Source organism: Microcaecilia unicolor, chromosome 2, assembly GCF_901765095.1.
Source record: "Microcaecilia unicolor chromosome 2, aMicUni1.1, whole genome shotgun sequence".
Taxonomy (NCBI): Eukaryota; Metazoa; Chordata; class Amphibia; order Gymnophiona; family Siphonopidae; genus Microcaecilia; species Microcaecilia unicolor.
In genome coordinates this window covers 74,485,319-74,502,989 of record NC_044032.1, presented here as the reverse complement: position 1 = coordinate 74,502,989, position 17,671 = coordinate 74,485,319, and the positions used below count along the sequence as shown (strand labels likewise).

At 46.2% G+C, this 17,671-nt stretch overlaps 1 protein-coding gene across 1 annotated transcript in view; it reads left to right on the top strand.

Moving 5' to 3' along the window:
- NUP155 (nucleoporin 155) overlaps positions 1-17,671 on the top strand; it is a 358,702-nt gene that overhangs the window by 310,703 nt on the left and 30,328 nt on the right. Inside the window, exons 31-32 of the mRNA XM_030193046.1 lie at positions 16,162-16,282; positions 17,518-17,628. Of these exons, the coding sequence (XP_030048906.1) occupies positions 16,162-16,282; positions 17,518-17,628 (232 nt within the window). The remainder of the gene's footprint in view (positions 1-16,161; positions 16,283-17,517; positions 17,629-17,671) is intronic.

Sequence of the window (17,671 nt, the reverse complement as noted above, 5' to 3'; positions counted from 1 at the left end):
CCCTGCAGACTATCAGTTGACGCCCCCCCCCCCCCCCCGGCTAGCATCTTCTTTCTCTCTTCTCCCACCCTGCTTCCTTTCTCTGCCCCTTTCCATCCAGCCGCATATGTGTCTGCCCGTTCTCTCCCTGCCTTCTGCGTATACCCCCCTCTCTCTCTGCCCCTTTCCATCCAGCATCTGCCCCCTCTCTCTGCCCCTTTCCATCCAGCCGCATATGTGTCTGCCTGTTCTCTCCCTGCCTTCCGCGTATACCCCCCCCCCTCTCTACCCCTTTCCATCCAGCATCTGCCTCCTTTCTTTGCCCCCTTCCATCCACTGTCTGGTCTGCCCTTTTTCTCATTTCCAGCGCCGTCCACCCCTCTGTCTGTCACCTCCATGCTCCATCATCATTTGTCATTCCCTCTTTCTCTCCCATCCACCAGAGTAGTGTTCTTGCCCCCCCCCCCCCATCCTGACCTTTTCACATTATGACCCCGTCAACACCCCCCCCCCCCCCCCCCGCGGGCCCCCCGACTGCAGCTTGCTGCTCTAGTGCTCTCATCAAATCAAACTTCTAGCAGCACTGACTGCTGCAGCAGAAATAAATAAATAATAGATCCGTGCCTCCGCGGGGCCATTACCTGGCTTAAAGAGAACTTGATTGAGAAGATTCTTCTTCTCTTCTGCTCTGCTGAGTCTCGACTGGTGGAGTGGTGGCCCGTGGACGGCAGGGGTGGAGGAGTCAGTGCACTAGCCAGTGAAGGAATGGCCAGGGCAGGGGCGGAAGCTTAGGGCAGTGATGAGCAGGCAGTCAGCTGGGAGCCTCAGCGCCTGGGATGGAGGAGCGAGCTGGCCGGAGGACTCGGAGACATAAGCACTGCCACGCTGGGAAAAGACCAAAGGTCCATCAAGCCCAGCACTCTGTCTCCGACAGCGGCCAATCCAGGCCCCAAGAACCTGGCAAAAACCCAGAATTTAATAATGATCAATGGACTTTTCCTTCAGGAATCTGTCCAGACCCCCTTTAAACTTAGCATGGCCAGCTGCCGTCACTACCTTCTCCGGCAATGAGTTCCAGAGTCTATCCACACGCTGAGTAAAGAAAAACTTTCTCCAATTTGTTTTAAACCTACCACATTCTAATTTCATCTTGTGTCCCCTAGTTCTATTATTGTTAGAAAGCGTAAACAAACGCTTCACATCTGTACGCTCTACCGCACTCATTATTTTGTAGATCTCTATCATATCACCCCTCAGCCGCCTTTTCTCCAGACTAAAGAGTCCTAGCTGTCTTAACCTCTCCTCATAAGGTAGTCGTCCCATCCCTTTTATCATTTTCGTCACTCTTCTCTGCACCTTCTCCAATTCTTTTATATCTTTTTGAGATGAGGCGACCAGAACTGAACACAATACTCCAGGTGCGGTCGCACCATGGAGCGATATAACGGCATTATAACATCCTCATGCTTGTTTTCCATCCCTTTTCTAATAATAACATTCTGTTCGCCTTCTTAGCGCCGCAGCACATTGAGCAGAAGATTTCAACGTTCTATCCACGATGACTCCCAGATCCCTTTCTCGCCCCGTAACTCCTAAAGCGGAACCTTGCATGACATAGCCGTAATTCGGGTTCCTCCTTCCCACGTGTATCACTTTGCACTTGTCAACATTGAACTTCATCTGCCATTTGGACACCCAATCCCCCAGTCCTCTTGTAATCTTTCACACTCCTCCCGCGACGAGACGACCCTGGATAACTTTGTGTCATCTGTGAATTTAATTACCTCACTAGTTACTCCCATCTCAAGGTCATTTATAAATATGTTAAAAAAGCAGCGGTCCCAGCACAGACCCCTGAGGGACCCCACTAATTACCCTTCTCCATCGAGAATACTGACCATTCAACCCTACTCTCTGCTTCCTGTCTTTTAACCAGCTCTTAATCCATAATAATACACTGCCTCCGATCCCATGACTCTCCAGTTTCCTTTGGAGTCTTTCATGAGGCACTTTGTCAAACGCCTTCTGAAAATCTAGATATACAATATCCACTGGCTCCCCTTTGTCCACATGCTTGTTCACCCCCTCGAAAAAAATGCAGTAGATTTGTGAGGCAAGACTTCCCTTCACTAAATCCGTGCTGACTTTGTCTCAGCAGCCCATGCTTTTGTACGTGCTCCGTAATTTTATTCTTAATAATAGCTTCCACCATTTTTCCCGGCACCGACGTCAGACTCACCAGTCTATAATTTCCCAGATCTCCTCTGGAACCCTTTTTAAAAATCGGCGTTACATTGGCCACCCTCCAATCTTCTGGTACCACACCTGATTTTAGGGATAAATTGCATATTACTAACAGCAGCTCCACAAGTTCATTTTTCAGCTCTATTAATACTCTGGGATGAATACCATCTGGACCCGGCGATTTACTACTTTTTAGTTTGCAGAACTGCCCCATTACATCCTCCAAGTTTACAGAGAAATCATTTAGTCTTTCTGACTCGTCTGCTTCAAATACCTTTTCCGGCACCGGTATCCCTCCCAAATCCTCCTCGGTGAAGACCAAAGCAAAGAATTAATTTAATTTCTCCGCTGCAGCTTTGTCTTCCCTGATCGCCCCTTTAACACCACCGTCGTCCAGCGGCCCTACCGATTCTTTAGCCGGCTTTCTGCTTTTAATATACCTAAAAACAGACGCTTAGATTAGGCTAGGCAGTTAGGCTACTCTCACTTCAAGGCCCGCCAAAACCGCAAGACTTACTGGCGCACACGCGGGGTGCCGCAGGGGAGGAGGCGTCGTCGTGTGACTCGTGGTGTCAGAGCGGAGCCGCTGGCCAGGCTAGAAGGAGCGCTGTGGAGGTGTAATCGCGCACGCCGCCACGTGCACTGCAGCATTATGGGAGGAACTGTCTGGAAGCGTGAACGCAGTACGCAGGGGAAGTAGGCATCGTCGTGACTCCGACTCGTGATGTCAGAGCAGAGCCGCTGGCCAGCCTGGAAGGAGTGCCATGGAGGGTGCAGCATTACGGGAACTGTCTCTGGAAGCGGGAAGGCCGTCGAACAGCTGGGCGGGCGGACCGCGAGAGGGAGGCGCATGCGGCGCCCTTGAAGGCAGGCGTCCTCCTGCGGTGCTTACCGGGTTGGACCGGCCCTGGGGACCATGATCCTGATTGCACCCTTCTGGCCGCATCAGATCTGGTTCCCTCTTTTTCTGGAGTTGTCCTCCGAAGAGCCATGGAGATTGGAGTGTTTTCCAACCCTCATCACTCAGGACGAGGGGTCGCTTCTACATCCCAACCTCCAGTCTCTGGCTCTCACAGCCTGGATGTTGAGAGCTTAGAATTCGCCTCCTTGGGTCTTTTAAAGGGTGTCTCCCGAGTCTTGCTTGCTTCCAGAAAAGATTCCACAAAGTGTTACTTTTTTAAATAGAGGAGGTTTGCCGTCTGGTGTGACAGCAAGGCCCTAGATCCTCTTTCTTGTCCTACACAGACCCTGCTTGAATACCTTCTACACTTATCAGAGTCTGGCCTCAAAAGCAACTCAGTAAGGGTTCATCTTAGTGCGATTAGTGCTTATCACCGTGAAGAGGGTAAGCCTATCTCTGGACAGCCTTTAGTTGTTTGCTTCATGAGAGATTTGCTTTTGTCGAAGCCCCCTGTCAAACCTCCACCAGTGTCATGGGATCTCAATGTCGTTCTCTCCCAGCTGATGAAAGCTCCTTTTGAGCCACTGAATTCCTGCCATCTGAAGTACTTGACCTGGGAGGTTGTTTTCTTGGTAGCTGTTACTTCAGCTCTTAGGGTCAGTGAGCTTCAGGCCTTGGTAGTGCATGCACCTTATATCAAGTTTCATCACAACAGAGTAGTCCTCCGCACGCACCCTAAGTTCCTGCCAAAGGTGGTGTCGGAGTTCCATCTTAACCAGTCAATTGTCTTGCCAACAAAAATGCCAACAAAAATGCCAACGTTCTTTTCCCGTCCTCATACCCACCCTGGTGAAAGCAGTTTGCACACCTTGGACTGCAAGAGAGCATTGGCCTTTTACGTGGAGCATTGCCCTTTAGACAGTCCGCCCAGTTGTTTGTTTCTTTTGATCCCAACAGGAGGGGAGTTGCCATCAGAAAACACACAGTTTCAAATTGGCTAGCAGATTGCATTTCCTTCACTTACGCCCAAGCTGGGCTGACTCTGGAGGGCCATGTCACGGCTCACAATGTTAGAGCCATGGCTGCGTCAGTGGCTCACTTAAAGTCAGCCTCCGTTGAGGAGATTTGCAAGGCTACAACGTGTTTCAGTCCACACATTCACATCTCACTACTGCCTCCAGCAGGATACCCGATGCAACAGTCAGTTTGGGCAGTCGGTGCTGCAGAATCTGTTTGGGGTTTAGAATCCAACTCCACCCCCATAGACCCATTTTTGTTCTGTTCCAGGCTGCACCCTCAGTTAGTTGTTTATGGTTTCAGGTCAATCTATGTTATGTCCTCGCTGTTGCGAGGTCCAATTGACCAGTGTTCATTGTTTTGAGTGAGCCTGGTTGCTAGGGATACCCCACATGTGAGAACAAGCAGCCTGCTTGTCCTCGGAGAAAGCGAAGATACATACCTGTAGCAGGTATTCTCTGAGGACAGCAGGCTGATTGTTCTCACAAACCCGCCCACCTCCCCTTTGGAGTTGTTGTTTGTTTATTATTTACTTTTTGATTAAACTGAGCGGGAACGCTCACGTGACGGGCGGGAAGTCGTCCGCACATGCACGGTTCGCGCGCCAGAAGGCTCTGGCAAAACTTTTTAAAATTTGCCATTTCCTGGTCCGCCATGGACGCCGACCCACATGTGAGTACAATCAGCTTGCTGTCCTTGGTGAATACCTGCTACAGGTATGTATCTTCGCTATCCTGTTCCATGGAGAAGTTCTAGTATATGGAAGGTTGGTCAGCTTCTTAAAATTTCCAAATGGAAAACATTCCAAGATCTTACAGTTGATTTCCAACTGTCTCATAATCAATGTTATAAATAGATTCAATTAAAATGGGGCTTTTATAGTTCAATAAATATATCACAGTTGACCAGTGAAGAACCTTGGAAGTGTGACTCTGCAGGAATGTTTGTGCTGGCTCCAAATTGACCTTTTTCTGGTATAAGATTATTCAGAAAGCAAAATATATTGTATCCTTTATTTGGCCAAAGTATGGGAGACAACTGAAATAGGAAATAATGGATCCAACTTGACGACTATTGTGGATGCAATCCTTTAAGACATCTCTATCTGCATCATTATTGCAGACTAACTTTTTCCTTACGCATAGAGCTTACTGGACTCCCATAAAATTAGCTAAACTGAGGTCAGGGGAAAATGATCAATGTTGGTCATGTAACGATATTGTGGGTACATTAGAACATTTATTGTTAGATTGTATCAATGTTGAAATATTCTAGACCAAGGTTTGGGATACCATAGGTCGCATTTTCAAAATTTCTCAACCATTAACATACAGTATTCTGATACTGTGGTCAGGTTTACCTGTAAAGTTAGAGGAACTTCATAGTTAATTATTCAGTCTACTGATTTTGATTGCTATTCAAATTATATTAAAATATTGGAAGGATTCTTCCCGCATGGATTTATAATATAGGTGCTCATTTTCAAAGCATTTAGACTAACAAAGTTTCATAGGTTACCTACTATGTACCTTTGTAAGTTAAGTGCTTTGAAAATACGCCTCCATGTGGACTACTGTCTTATGGCAAAATATGAGCTAGTGGCAGTAGAAAAAAACAAATGCATTGAGCAAATATGACCTGATTTGAGCTTCATTAAAGAGCATTGATTCTGGTGTGGGGGAGCAGCGTGCTATTTGAAGTGTGATGATGTTTTATGTTAACTTCTGGTGTTATGTTTCTCTGAGGACAAGCAGATGGGTAACGTGGATCTGTGTTGTAGGTCCAGAGCTTGTAACAAGCTTAAAAATAGGTCTTTGAGGGCAAGATGAGCTCTACCGCATATGCGCATGTGCCTTCCCACCTGCCGTGAGACCGCAGGACCAGATGAAAGGATGTGTTCGTTATCCACTTCTCACAGCTGGTTCGTATTTGGTCTTTTTGTGCCTTTTTTCTGAATTTTCTTTGTTTTATCGTGCTCGCTAAGCCACATTTTAGGCCTGAGCTCCAGTTGGGTTTTTCTCTTTTTTGATGCTTTTTCCTTTGTTTAGCACCATTGAGTCATTTGATTTGGCCACAGCTGTTTTTCCTTTCATGTCATCGAAGGTTCCCAGGGGCATCAAACGCTGCACTCAGTGCAACAAGACCATCTTTGGCTAAGTCATCCATTCTTGGTATTGGCAGTATCTGGGGCCTGATCATACCCCTGCAAACTGTATTTTCTGTCTTCGTATGAAGAAGAGAAAACAGGTGGCCAGAGAAGCTCAGAGAGAAAAGATTTTTGGAGCCAGGTCTGAAGCCTCAACATCTGTTTCGGCATCAACATCGGTTGTGTCAGTCCAAATGGCTGTGAAACCCTTGCACACTGGGAGTGACCGTGCATTGAGTGGGTCTTCACCTGCCTTGACACATGCCGCTATGCAGACACACGTGCACACACACACCCCAGGGATTGATCTGCGTTGGACCTGACCCCGAGGCAATGAGAGGACTCAACGTCGTCCTCTTCAGCACCAGGGAGCATTGATGCCAGTCATTGGAAGAAGCATCAGCATCAATCCCCCTCGACACATAGTGCTGAGAGCTCCAGGACACCAAGGATTTCATGTGTTCCCGAGAAGTGTCAGCACAGGGGAGGACCACTCCCCCTACATACAGGTGCCGATGCATGGATCGCCATACAGCCAGGACCAAGTACCAGCTTCAACCCCACAGATTCAGCAGCCTTCTACTCCAGCACCCCAGCTTTTCCTGATGTTGGCCCTTGATGAGTGCCCCAGGGCCTTGCTCCCTGAACTGTTGGCAGGGTTCTTGTAGAGTGCATTGGTGTCTGGGATGTTTGCGCCATCCATGCCTCTTGCTAGTCTCGCATGGCCATCAGGCTACTGTGAGGTCTCCAACACCAATGTTGCTTGCAGTCTCAGCGTCGACTGCCACCTGTTTTTGCACATCCTCGACATCGGTGGAGGAAGCTTCGACGGAACCAACACTTCGACGCCCTTCTCAGGGGTCATGGTACCTCTATGTCAAGGCGGGCTCAGTCTCAGCCCTCCCATGAGGAAATCTTGACTGATACTGATGAGGAACTCTCATGGGGTTCAGAAGAGGATCCATGGTACTTCTCAGAGGAGGAGTCCTATGGCATCCCATCTTATCCTTCCCCACCCCGGGAAAGAAGAAAGTCTCCACCTGAGAGCCTTTCCTTAGCCTTGTTTTTAAAGGAGATGGTGGCTTAACAAATGTTCACTAATAAAAGAGGATGAACAAGTCAAATATAACACTGAGTCTCAATGGGGAGTATTTTGAGAATCAAGGCGATTGCGGCTGCCATCCCAATTCCTTTGGAAGTGGAGGACGAGCCCAGAGCTAAGATGTTCGAGGTCCTGGACTACAACTTTCTTCCTAGAGAGGCTGTTACAGTTCTGCTTCATGAGATCTTACAGGACAGTCAGGTGAAGAACTGTTAGTCCCCTCTGTCGGTTCTTCTCTTCCCCAAGAAGATTGACACCATGTACTGGATTCAGCCTCCCCCTGGGTTTGATAGGCCCCAGTTGCCTCATCATTAGGAACTATTCTTCAGCTCACCCTGGCAGAGAAGCTAGAACCCTAGTGGATGGAAGATGTATCAAGCCTCCATGCTCATCTCCTGTGTCCAGTTGTACCAGCTCTACACAAGCCTGTACTTGCAATTCTTGATGCACAGTATGTCTGATTTAGCAGACTCTTTCCCACTGGAGCAGGCTGAATATGTTTGCCAGCTGATCAAGCAGCAGAAGGCTTGTCATAATTTCTTGGCCAGATGCTCCTATGACACTTTTGAGGTGGCCTCTAGGATCTCTGCCCAGAGTATAGCAATGCACAGACTCTCATGACTGCATGTCTCTGACTTAGACCCAGCGGTGCAACATAGATTGGCGGATGCCACGTGTCGAGGGGATAATCTTTTTGGAGAGAAGGTGGAGGAGGTCGGTGACCTCATCAAGAAACACTTATACCATTGATTCTCTCTTCCACTGGTTACCTTCTGCACCTGCCTTCTCCTCTAAGAGGATTTTTGGCAAGTCGAAGAGGAGTACTTATTACTCGCAGAGGCATAGGTACACCTTTTCTTCTCTCCAGCTTCAGCAGACTCAATCCCAGCGAGCTCATTCTAGTCAACAGCTTGCACCTATGGCTCAGACAGCTCCCCAGTCAAAGCAGGGGCGAACCTTTGACTGGCTCCAGCAGACTATAGCTACTATAAAAGTGACCATCCTGGATGACTTGCTGGTCAGAGGGAGGCTGAAGTTTTACCAAGAAAGGTGGCTCTTGTAACCTTCGACCAGTGGATTCTTCAAATAGTCCTTCTCGTTTACCCCATGCATTGGCTACAGAGACCATCAGATTGCCCACTGAGAGTACATCACTTCAGCTGTCAGCACAAGCAGGTACTTGCAGAGGAACCCTCCGCCCTTCTGAAGGCCTGTGCATTCGAACCCGTTCCACCAGAGAAAGAAAGGAGGGGATTTTATTCCAGGTACTTCCTTGTGCAAAAGAAAACAGGGGGGACACATCCCATCCTAGACCTAAGGGACCTGAACAAATTCATGGTCAAAGAAAAGTTCAGGATGGTTTCCCTGGGCACCCTGCTTCCTATGCTTCCAGAAAATGATTGGCTATGCTTTCTGGACTTAAAGGATGCTTATACTCATATTCCAATACTTCCAGCTCACAGGAAGCATCTTCATGTTCAGCTGGGAACACATCACTTCCAGTATCGCGTATTGCCTTTTGGCCTCACGTCAGCTCCCAAGGTTTTCACCAAGTGTCTTGCAGTAGTCGTAGCATCACTACACAGACTGGGAGTTCATGTGTACTCCTATCTTGATGACTGACTGGTGAAGAGCAGATCGTGGGACGTTGCTTAGGAGTCCATGCAGAGGACTGTTCAGGTATTAGAGCTACTAGGGTTCATTTTAAACTACCCCAAGTCCTATCTGCTCTCTGACCACCAATTGGAGTTCATTGGAGCCCTGATAGACATTGTTCGGCTCGGGCCTTTCTCCCTGTGACGCGGGCACTCGCTCTTGTTACCCTGACCACTCGCATGTCACAACCTGGCAGATGTTGAGATTGTTGGGCCACATGGCATCTACTGTTCGTATGACACCCACGGCACGTCTTCACATGAGAACTGCCCAGTGGACCCTAGCTTCCCAGTGGCGTTGAGCCACGGGGAGCCTAGAGGATATCATCTAAGTTCCACTAGAGCTGGTTCAGTCCCTAATATGGTGGACAGTTCAATCCAATTTGACTCTGGTACACCCATTCCAAATTCCACAGCCTACAAAAGTGCTGATGATGGATGCATCCCGCCTAGGGTGGGGAACTCATTTAGAGGGGCTTCACACTCAAGGTGCTTGGTCAGCCCAAAAAACAGATCTCCAAAACAACCTTCTGGAGCTCAGGGTTATCTGGAACACTCTAAAGGCTTTCAGGGATCAACTTTGAACAGTCATATTGTGCTCATTCAAACAGATAATCAGGTTGCCATGTACTACACAAACAAGCAAGGGAAGGAATTGAATCACGCCCTCTGTGTCAGGAGGTCATCTGGATGTGGTGTTGGGTGCACCAGCATGGGATGCTCCTCAAGCCTACTTACCTGGCAGGAAAATTCAACAGCTTGGCTGATGGACTGAGCAGGGTCATGCAACTGCACAAGTGGTCCCTAAGCATGGGCATTGCCCATGAGATCTTCCAAGCCTGGGGCACCTCCTTGATGGAGCTCTTTGCCATTCAGTCCAATCACAAAGTCCCTCAGTTCTGCTCCAGGCCTATGACAGACTAGAGTCGGATGCTTTTTTCCTTCATTGGGAGACAGGACTTATGTATGCATATCCTCCCATTCCTCTTGGTGGGAAGACTTTACTGACACTCGAGCAATACCATGGGACCATGATCTTGATCACTCGCTACTGGTCCAAGCAGATCTGGTTCCCTCTTCTTCTGGAGTTATCCTCCGAAGAACTGTAGAGATTAGAGTGTTTTCCAAGACTTATCACGCAGAACGAGGGATCTCGTCTGCATCCCAACCTCTGGTCTCTGGCCCCTCACAGTCTGGATGTTGAGAGCTTTGAATTTGCTTTTTTGCATCTTCTTGATGGTGTCTCCAGGGTCATGCTGGCTTCCAGAAAAGATTCCACTAAGAGGTGTTACTCTTTCAAATAGAGGAGTTTTGCCGTCTGATGTGACCACAAAGCCCTAGATCCTATTTCCTGCCCTACACAGACCCTGTTTGAATACCTTCTACATCTCTCCGAGTCTGGTCTTAAAACCAGCTCTTTAAGGGTTCACCTTAGTGCAAGTAGAGCTTATCAACGTGTAGAGGGTAAGCCCATCTCTAGACAGCCTCTAGTTGTTTGCTTCATGACAGGCTTGCTGTTGACAAAGCCCCCTGTCAAATCTCCACCCGTGTCATGGGATTTCAACGTTGTTCTCACCCAGCTGATGAAAGCTCCTTTCAAGGTACTTGATTCCTGTCATCTGAAGTACTTGACCTGGAAGGCTGTTACTTCAGCTCACAGGGTCAGTGAAATTCAGGCCTAGTGACAGATGCACCTTGTATGAAAGTTCATCATAGCAGAGTAGTCCTTCACATATACCCTAAGTTCCTACATAAGGTTGTGACAGATTTCCACCTGAACTAGTCAATTGTCGTGCCAACATTCTTCCCCCAACCTCATGCCTATCTTGGAGAAAATGCACTGCACATTTTGAACTGCAAGCCATTAGTTCTGGATTCAGCTCCTTCCTTTGAACTCTCTTCCTTGTCCTCTTTCCAGTTGCAGACTACTTACTCATTGTCTAAGACAATTTCTAAAATGCGCTTAACTTTTTGTTGTCTTCATCTGCTACCACCTTCCTGGCTTTCTGTGCCAGACTTGTAACTTCTTCCCAAGGTTCTTACGATAATTAATACTGGGCAAGTACCCTCCTTCTGGAAATTAGCAATTGTTCATCCAGTCTTAAGCCATCTCTTGACTCACTGGTCCCTGCCACTCCCATCCTGTATCTAACCTTAGTTTTCTTTCTAAGGCTCTGGAAAAACTTTTATTCACTCAGCTGAGGAATTTGGAATGTAAGTCCCTTGTCCAAATTGCTACAAATAGTCACCAAGACAGAGAATTTCCTGAGAGAAGGTGTGACAGTAATGACATCCTAAAGTTTCTGAGTATCTTGAGGCTACTGGGAAGACAGGGTCTATTGAGCCGTCCTCAAATTGAGTCATGCCATGGGAATGACATGCACGGTGGAGGCCATGTAGCCTAGCAATCTCAACATCTAACGAACTGGCACCTGCTGACTGTGGTAAACCTCCATGGTTGGGAGGAAAGCACTCGCTTGAGTCATGTGTAACAGGGCTTCAGTACACTCCAAATGCTAGGATGGGCTGATGTGGGACTTGGGGTAGTTTATCATGGACCCTAGTAGCTTTAACACCCACATGGTTCTATGCATTGATTCTTTTGCATGCTTCTCTAATGTGCTCTTGGCCAACCAGTCATCTAGGTAGGCAAACATCTGAGTAGCAACATTAGGCATTGATGGGAAGCTGAATGGCAGAATGCAGTACTAGTAGTGGTGTTTCCCTACTCGACACTTCAGATACTTCCTCTGATTAGAATGTATTTGTATGTGGGTAGAGGCATCCTTCAAGTCTAGAGAACATAGGCGATCTTGTTTCTGAATCACTGGGTGTACTGTGGCTAAGGAAACCACCCTGAACTTCTGTTTTGTCAGATATATGTTCGGGGCCCTTAAGTCTACGATGGGACAAAATCTCCCTTTCTTCCTGGTGACCATGAAATACTTGGAATAAACTCCCATCCCTTTTTCTCCTGGTGGAATGAGTTTGACCACATTGGCCTCTAAAAGGAAAAAGTTCCTTTGTAAGCAATTCCTGGTGCTGAGAGCTTAGCTCTCAGCAGTTTGGAAGGAACTTTTCCAATTGCAGTGATAGCTTGTCTGGACTATTTTGACGACTCACCTTTCTTAGTCTCCCTTCTGATGGAAGGTCATCCACTCTGGCTTTGGCACTGGTTGACAGACTCTGCCTCAGCAAGCTGTCTTTCAGGGTTGTATACTGTTCAACAAGGACTTGGAGAAGCTGATCAAGGGCCTAGTGGACCCAAGGTCAGACACAAGTCTCAGGGGACAGTGGTGTTGTAAGGAGGCAGGAACCAGGCCTGCGACAAGAGCAGATTCTGCTTCTCGTGAAAGTCAGCATCTGGGTGCCCTAGAAGGGTCTGCCCTTTCAAGCTAGCAAAATGTTATTTTGAAGGGGTTGGTCCTCTACCACTTTAACAGCCCTAAAGGCTCTCAGTGAAGCTGATCAGGCCAGGGCAGGTGGGTGATCACCTCAGTCTATTTGCTAAGGAGTGGACCCTCATAACCTCAGACCAATGGGTACTGGTTGTCATTCGTGACAGTTACACCTTAGAGTTTTTAGAACCCATTTCCAATACGTTTGTAGTATCCCCTTGTGTCTCCTCAGTCAAGCGCCACACAGTGGAGTGAGACTTTGAGCTGCCTGCTTCTCTTGGGGACAGTAAAGCCCCCCCCCCCCCCCACACACACACACACAAACAATACATATATACAGAGCAGTTCCTTGGGTGCCATTCCATCTATTTTGTGGTCCCCAAGAAAGGGGTCATTGCATCCATGTGGGTTCTGCGCTTCTGCTTGGAAATACTGCTCTTGATGACAGCCTCCTTGAGGTCAAGGGAGTTCTTAACATTCTTGGATCCTGCAGAGGCGTACTTTCACATTCCCATATGGCAGGGACACAGGAAGTTCCTACAGTTCTATGAACTCAGCAAGTTCTATCAGTTCCGGGTTCTGCCTTTGGCTTAGCGACTGCCCCCAGAAACTTTTTTAAGCTCCTGATGATGGCATGGCTTCCCTTTGCAAGACTGGGGCCCCGAGTTAATCCCTTTCTGGACATTTGGGTAATCTATTATTGAGATAGACATGGGGGGAAGCAACTGCTTGCCCTGGAATTGGCAGCATGGAATTTTGCTACTAATTGGGTTTCCGTCAGGAACTTGTGACCTGGATTGGCCACTGTTGGAAGCAGGATGCTGGGCTAGATGGACCTTTGGTCTGACCCAGTATGGCTTTTCTTATATTCAGGACCAACTCGGGGGAAAAGTCCAAGTCTATTATAGGCTTTCAGACCTTAGAAGACCTGGGTTGGTCAATAAACTACCCCAAAGAGTTGCCTCAACCTGTACATGAAATCTAAAATTTTAAAGAGTGCAAAACGACACGTATCTGCAAAACAACATGGCAGTCCATGATGGCAGTTCCTTGATCCTGGGTCAACAAGGAACCTTGTTTCGTTTCTTCATCATCCGATTCTACTTTAAATGCCACATTGATTTGCAGATGTGTCATTTTACACTGTCAAGTTTTAGATTTCATGTACATTTCTGTAAGTGTTTTTGGACTGATATTGCCTGGGCAGGGGAGGCTTAGTTGTTTAGCTCCTTATTGCTATCATGACGTTGCACTGCTGAATGTGGGTCTCCTGTATACTGAGGACTTCTCTTCCTCACTTTTAATATATTCCTCATGGAGATGATTTTCTTTTCTTTTATATTTGGTTTTGAAGAGTTATTTTGCAGACTGATTCAGGTCTGGCCATGGAGGAACCCCTATATGTGTTTCTTCTCTGGTCCCTGATTGGCCAAATTTTGTGGAGAACTGCAGAGCACCCATTCATGGCCATACTAATAGCTCTGGATTGGCCGAGGTGCCCATGGTATGCAGGTTTAATTCACCTAGGGGCAATTCAACCCCTATTCCTTCTGAGAAGGAGAGGGTGCTTGCATCAAGGCCTGATCATTCTGAAAGACTTGGATTCCTTTTGACATGACTTGGCTCTTGAGAAGTGGCTTATTAGAGTTAGGGTTTATCCTGCAGCAGTTTTAGAGGTTCTTTTGACGGCTTGGAAAGCCTTCCACATCCCTTGCTTACTTAGAGTTTGGAGGACCTTCAAAAACTGATGTTCAAGGGGGTCCATCTTCCCCTATTGCAGAGCTCTCTGCAATTCCTTCATATCTTCAGGAGGGATTTGATCATATCTTGGCCCTCCTGTCATTGGTGGTGCAGGCGGCCACTACCAAATGTTTCAGGGCCAGGTGGGAGGTAGATCCCTGGCAGCTCAGCTGGATGTGTTTTTTCCAGGGGGAGGGGGAAGTATCTGTGGCCTCTGCTTTGTGCGATTGTGCCATGGTAGGATCTGAATATGTTTTGAGGGCCCTAGTGGGACCTCCCTTTGAGCCGCTCAAGCATGCAACTTTGAAGGATCTCTCCCTGTGAAAGACACATGTTTGGTAGCAATTTGTTCTGCTTGCCACATTTCTGAAGTTCAAACTCACTCCTGCAGGTGAATGACTCAGTATCCCTTCATATGGTGCTGTCCTTTATGCTAAAAGTAGTTTTCCCTTCTGTGTTAATCAGGTGAACCTGCTCTTCTTTGCCTCAAGCTCCAGGCAAGACTGTATGCTATGTAAGCTGGATGTGTGCAGAAGTATCTGGTATCTTTGTATCTGGCAGCGACCAATGAAATTAGATCGCTTGTTTGTACTGTTTTATAGGATATGCAAGAGGAAGGCAGCCTATGTTTTAGCTCAGAAATTGGTTCTGTTGGATCTTCAGGACCATTCCACCAGGCACAGGCAACATCCTGGACTGAAGTCAGGGCAGTTGCTCTAGAAGGTATTTGCAGGGCAGTGACGTGGTCCTCTCTGCATTCCTTTGTGCAGCATTATAAGTTGGATGTCTGGGGTAGAGGCAACAACACCTTTGGCAGGGCAGTTCAGGGAAATTTGTCTTCCTCCTGCCCTGAGAGATAATTTTGGTACATCCCACTGATGTACAAAGAAGGTGAAATTTAGTCTTACTCTTTAATTTCCTTTCCTTGACTCCCGCTAGATTAGTCCAGCATCCCTGCCTAGAAGACTGTGGGTGTGGGATATCCTCAACTCCATGTCCAAGGTCCAAGAACTATGATCTGCTCTGTATAGTTTGCCTTCTCAGTAAGTCAGGTGTTTCATAGTTTGTCTCTGTTGAGGCCTCAGTTTTGTTCCGAGGGGTTATTTATATTTTTAATAAGGTATACTGATTAGCTCCAGGCTGTAAACTGTGTTTTTTCTCTACCTCCATCTGCTAGTCAGAGGATATAACACCACCGGTATGGACTGGTCTTGCAGGACTCAAGGAAAGGAAATTAATAGATAAGACTAAATTGCACCTTGCAGCAGCAGGAAAAAAAAGTAACCATAGTGATGTGTTTGCTCAGCTTTGGCTGCCAATTCAGAAATATAGACACCTTATGAGAGATGCACAATGAACCCATGTATTATTTAGTAACAGTCTGTCAAGCCCACATGTGCATCTCTGTTTTCTCTTCCTTTTGTTTATATTTGTATTTGTAGAATGTTATTTAACATTGAACTTGTATAAAAAGTTTGAGCCAAAAAAAATCAGCTGCTGGGCTCATTCCTTCTGCTCAGTTATTGTTAAATACCTGCAAGATTTCTCCCTAACCAGGACAATTTTTTTAATCATCTTCCTTTGTACGTTTTCATCCTTGGTTTTAGAGCATACACGATGTCCACTTAGTTTCCTTCATCATCCATCTCTCTCATGCTAGAGCACAACACCCTACAAGATTTCAAGCACTCAGCAACACTGGATAGCCACTGCCTGAACATTCAGCCTCCTAGGACCCCAGAGTAGCCTGCCAGGCAGGCAGACTGACTACATAAGTGTAAAATATGCTTATTTTCCCTTCTAGCAAATAAAGTGGTACAGCACATGACTTTTATTTTTACACATTTCCAACAAAAATTGTGACTGCTTACAGCTGGCAATGAGATGCATCCAGATTTACAACAAGGATGAAAATACAAAAATGGCTAAATACTAATAAAATGACAAATATATTTATTACCCTTTTTTCCTTTCTGCAGTTATATGGAGAGTTTGCTGACCCATTTAAGCTCTCTGAGTGCAAGCTTGCAATTATACATTGTGCAGGACATTCGGATCCTATCTTGGTACAGACTCTCTGGCAAGAAATCATTGAGAGAGGTAAAATTAGTTGCTGGGAGTAAAAGAGATTCTACCAGTAATCATAATTGTTTAATTAAGAATATAGTATATCTGCTTTATAATTGTGTTTGTACCTGTATCTCTTGGACTTTTCGTGTACTATTAAACAAGTTCATGTGCCAAATGATTTTGTTTCTTTTATATTTTCACATTTCAGTTTTATTTAATATTACACTTATAAATAACTTAGCTAAGTGGTTTACATCAGGTAAAACAAAATGAAGAGACTGACCCTGGCACAAGAGACTCTTTGTATTGCAAAAACAACACATAGACCAGTGGCACCTTAGAGACTGAGAACTTTATTGAGGCATGGTGGTCTCTCTTGGTTTTTGCAGTCAGAAAATTTGGGCACATCATAAGTAAGAGTGCAAGTGCCTGGGTAACAGGAACCCCGCTAACCAAAGTTTGGTTAGCACTGAGGAGCTCAGGCTGAGAGAACACTTCCCTTCCAGCCCTCAGCCCGCCAGGGGTCCTGGCCATCTAGCTAGCTGCTCTGGTGAGAAAGGGAGGTGGTGTGAAAATGGGGCAAATGCCAATATGAAATGAAATAATAGTTCTTTGGTGGAATTAAATGGGGGAACTTCATGTTATGTCAGCTTTTTTTTTTAACTTTTGTTTAGAACATCCAACTTCATAGTTAGGTTTTGGTCCAGCAAGTTGAAAAATAACAGGGTCAAGATTTAACATGATTTAACCAGACAGGTTGTGAGACCTGTAGGGACAGAGAAAGTGCCTGAATGCAATATGTAAGCTACTTTGGTTGTACCACAGAAAGGCAGTATATAAAGAATCTAATAAAACAAACAAAAAAAATTAAATATCGCACAACCAAATAAGTGATATCCAGCCACACTTACCTGAATTTTCAATGCTGGTGCCCAGTGCCTAGTGGCAGCCAAAAAAAAAATACTGACCACTGCCAACAGAATATTTACTCTCATGTTTGTAAGTGGCTTAAGATCTCCTGAAGGACAAAGTACTGTTTGTTCTGTGCTGCCTTTCTCTTTGCCCCTTGTCATACTAGCTAGTCTCATACTGTTTATTACTTTGTCCCAGTCAGCTTAAAACTTTTATGCATTTTCCAGGATATTAAAAAAAAAAATCTAAATCACTCACATGTCCATAAGAGAGTTGCTATTCTGTATTGTTATTTCTTTTAGCAGTAACATGTAAGTACAATACAAAAGCCTATGTCCATTTGTTGCTTTCAGAACTGAATGACAGCATAAGCATGAGTCCAGCAGATAGAATGCAAGCTCTGAGTTTAAAGATGGTTTTACTCGGGAAAATATATGCTGGCACACCTCGTTACTTTCCTCTAGGTAAGTAGTTAGCTTTATTTACTCTAAAGTTTTTAAATTATTG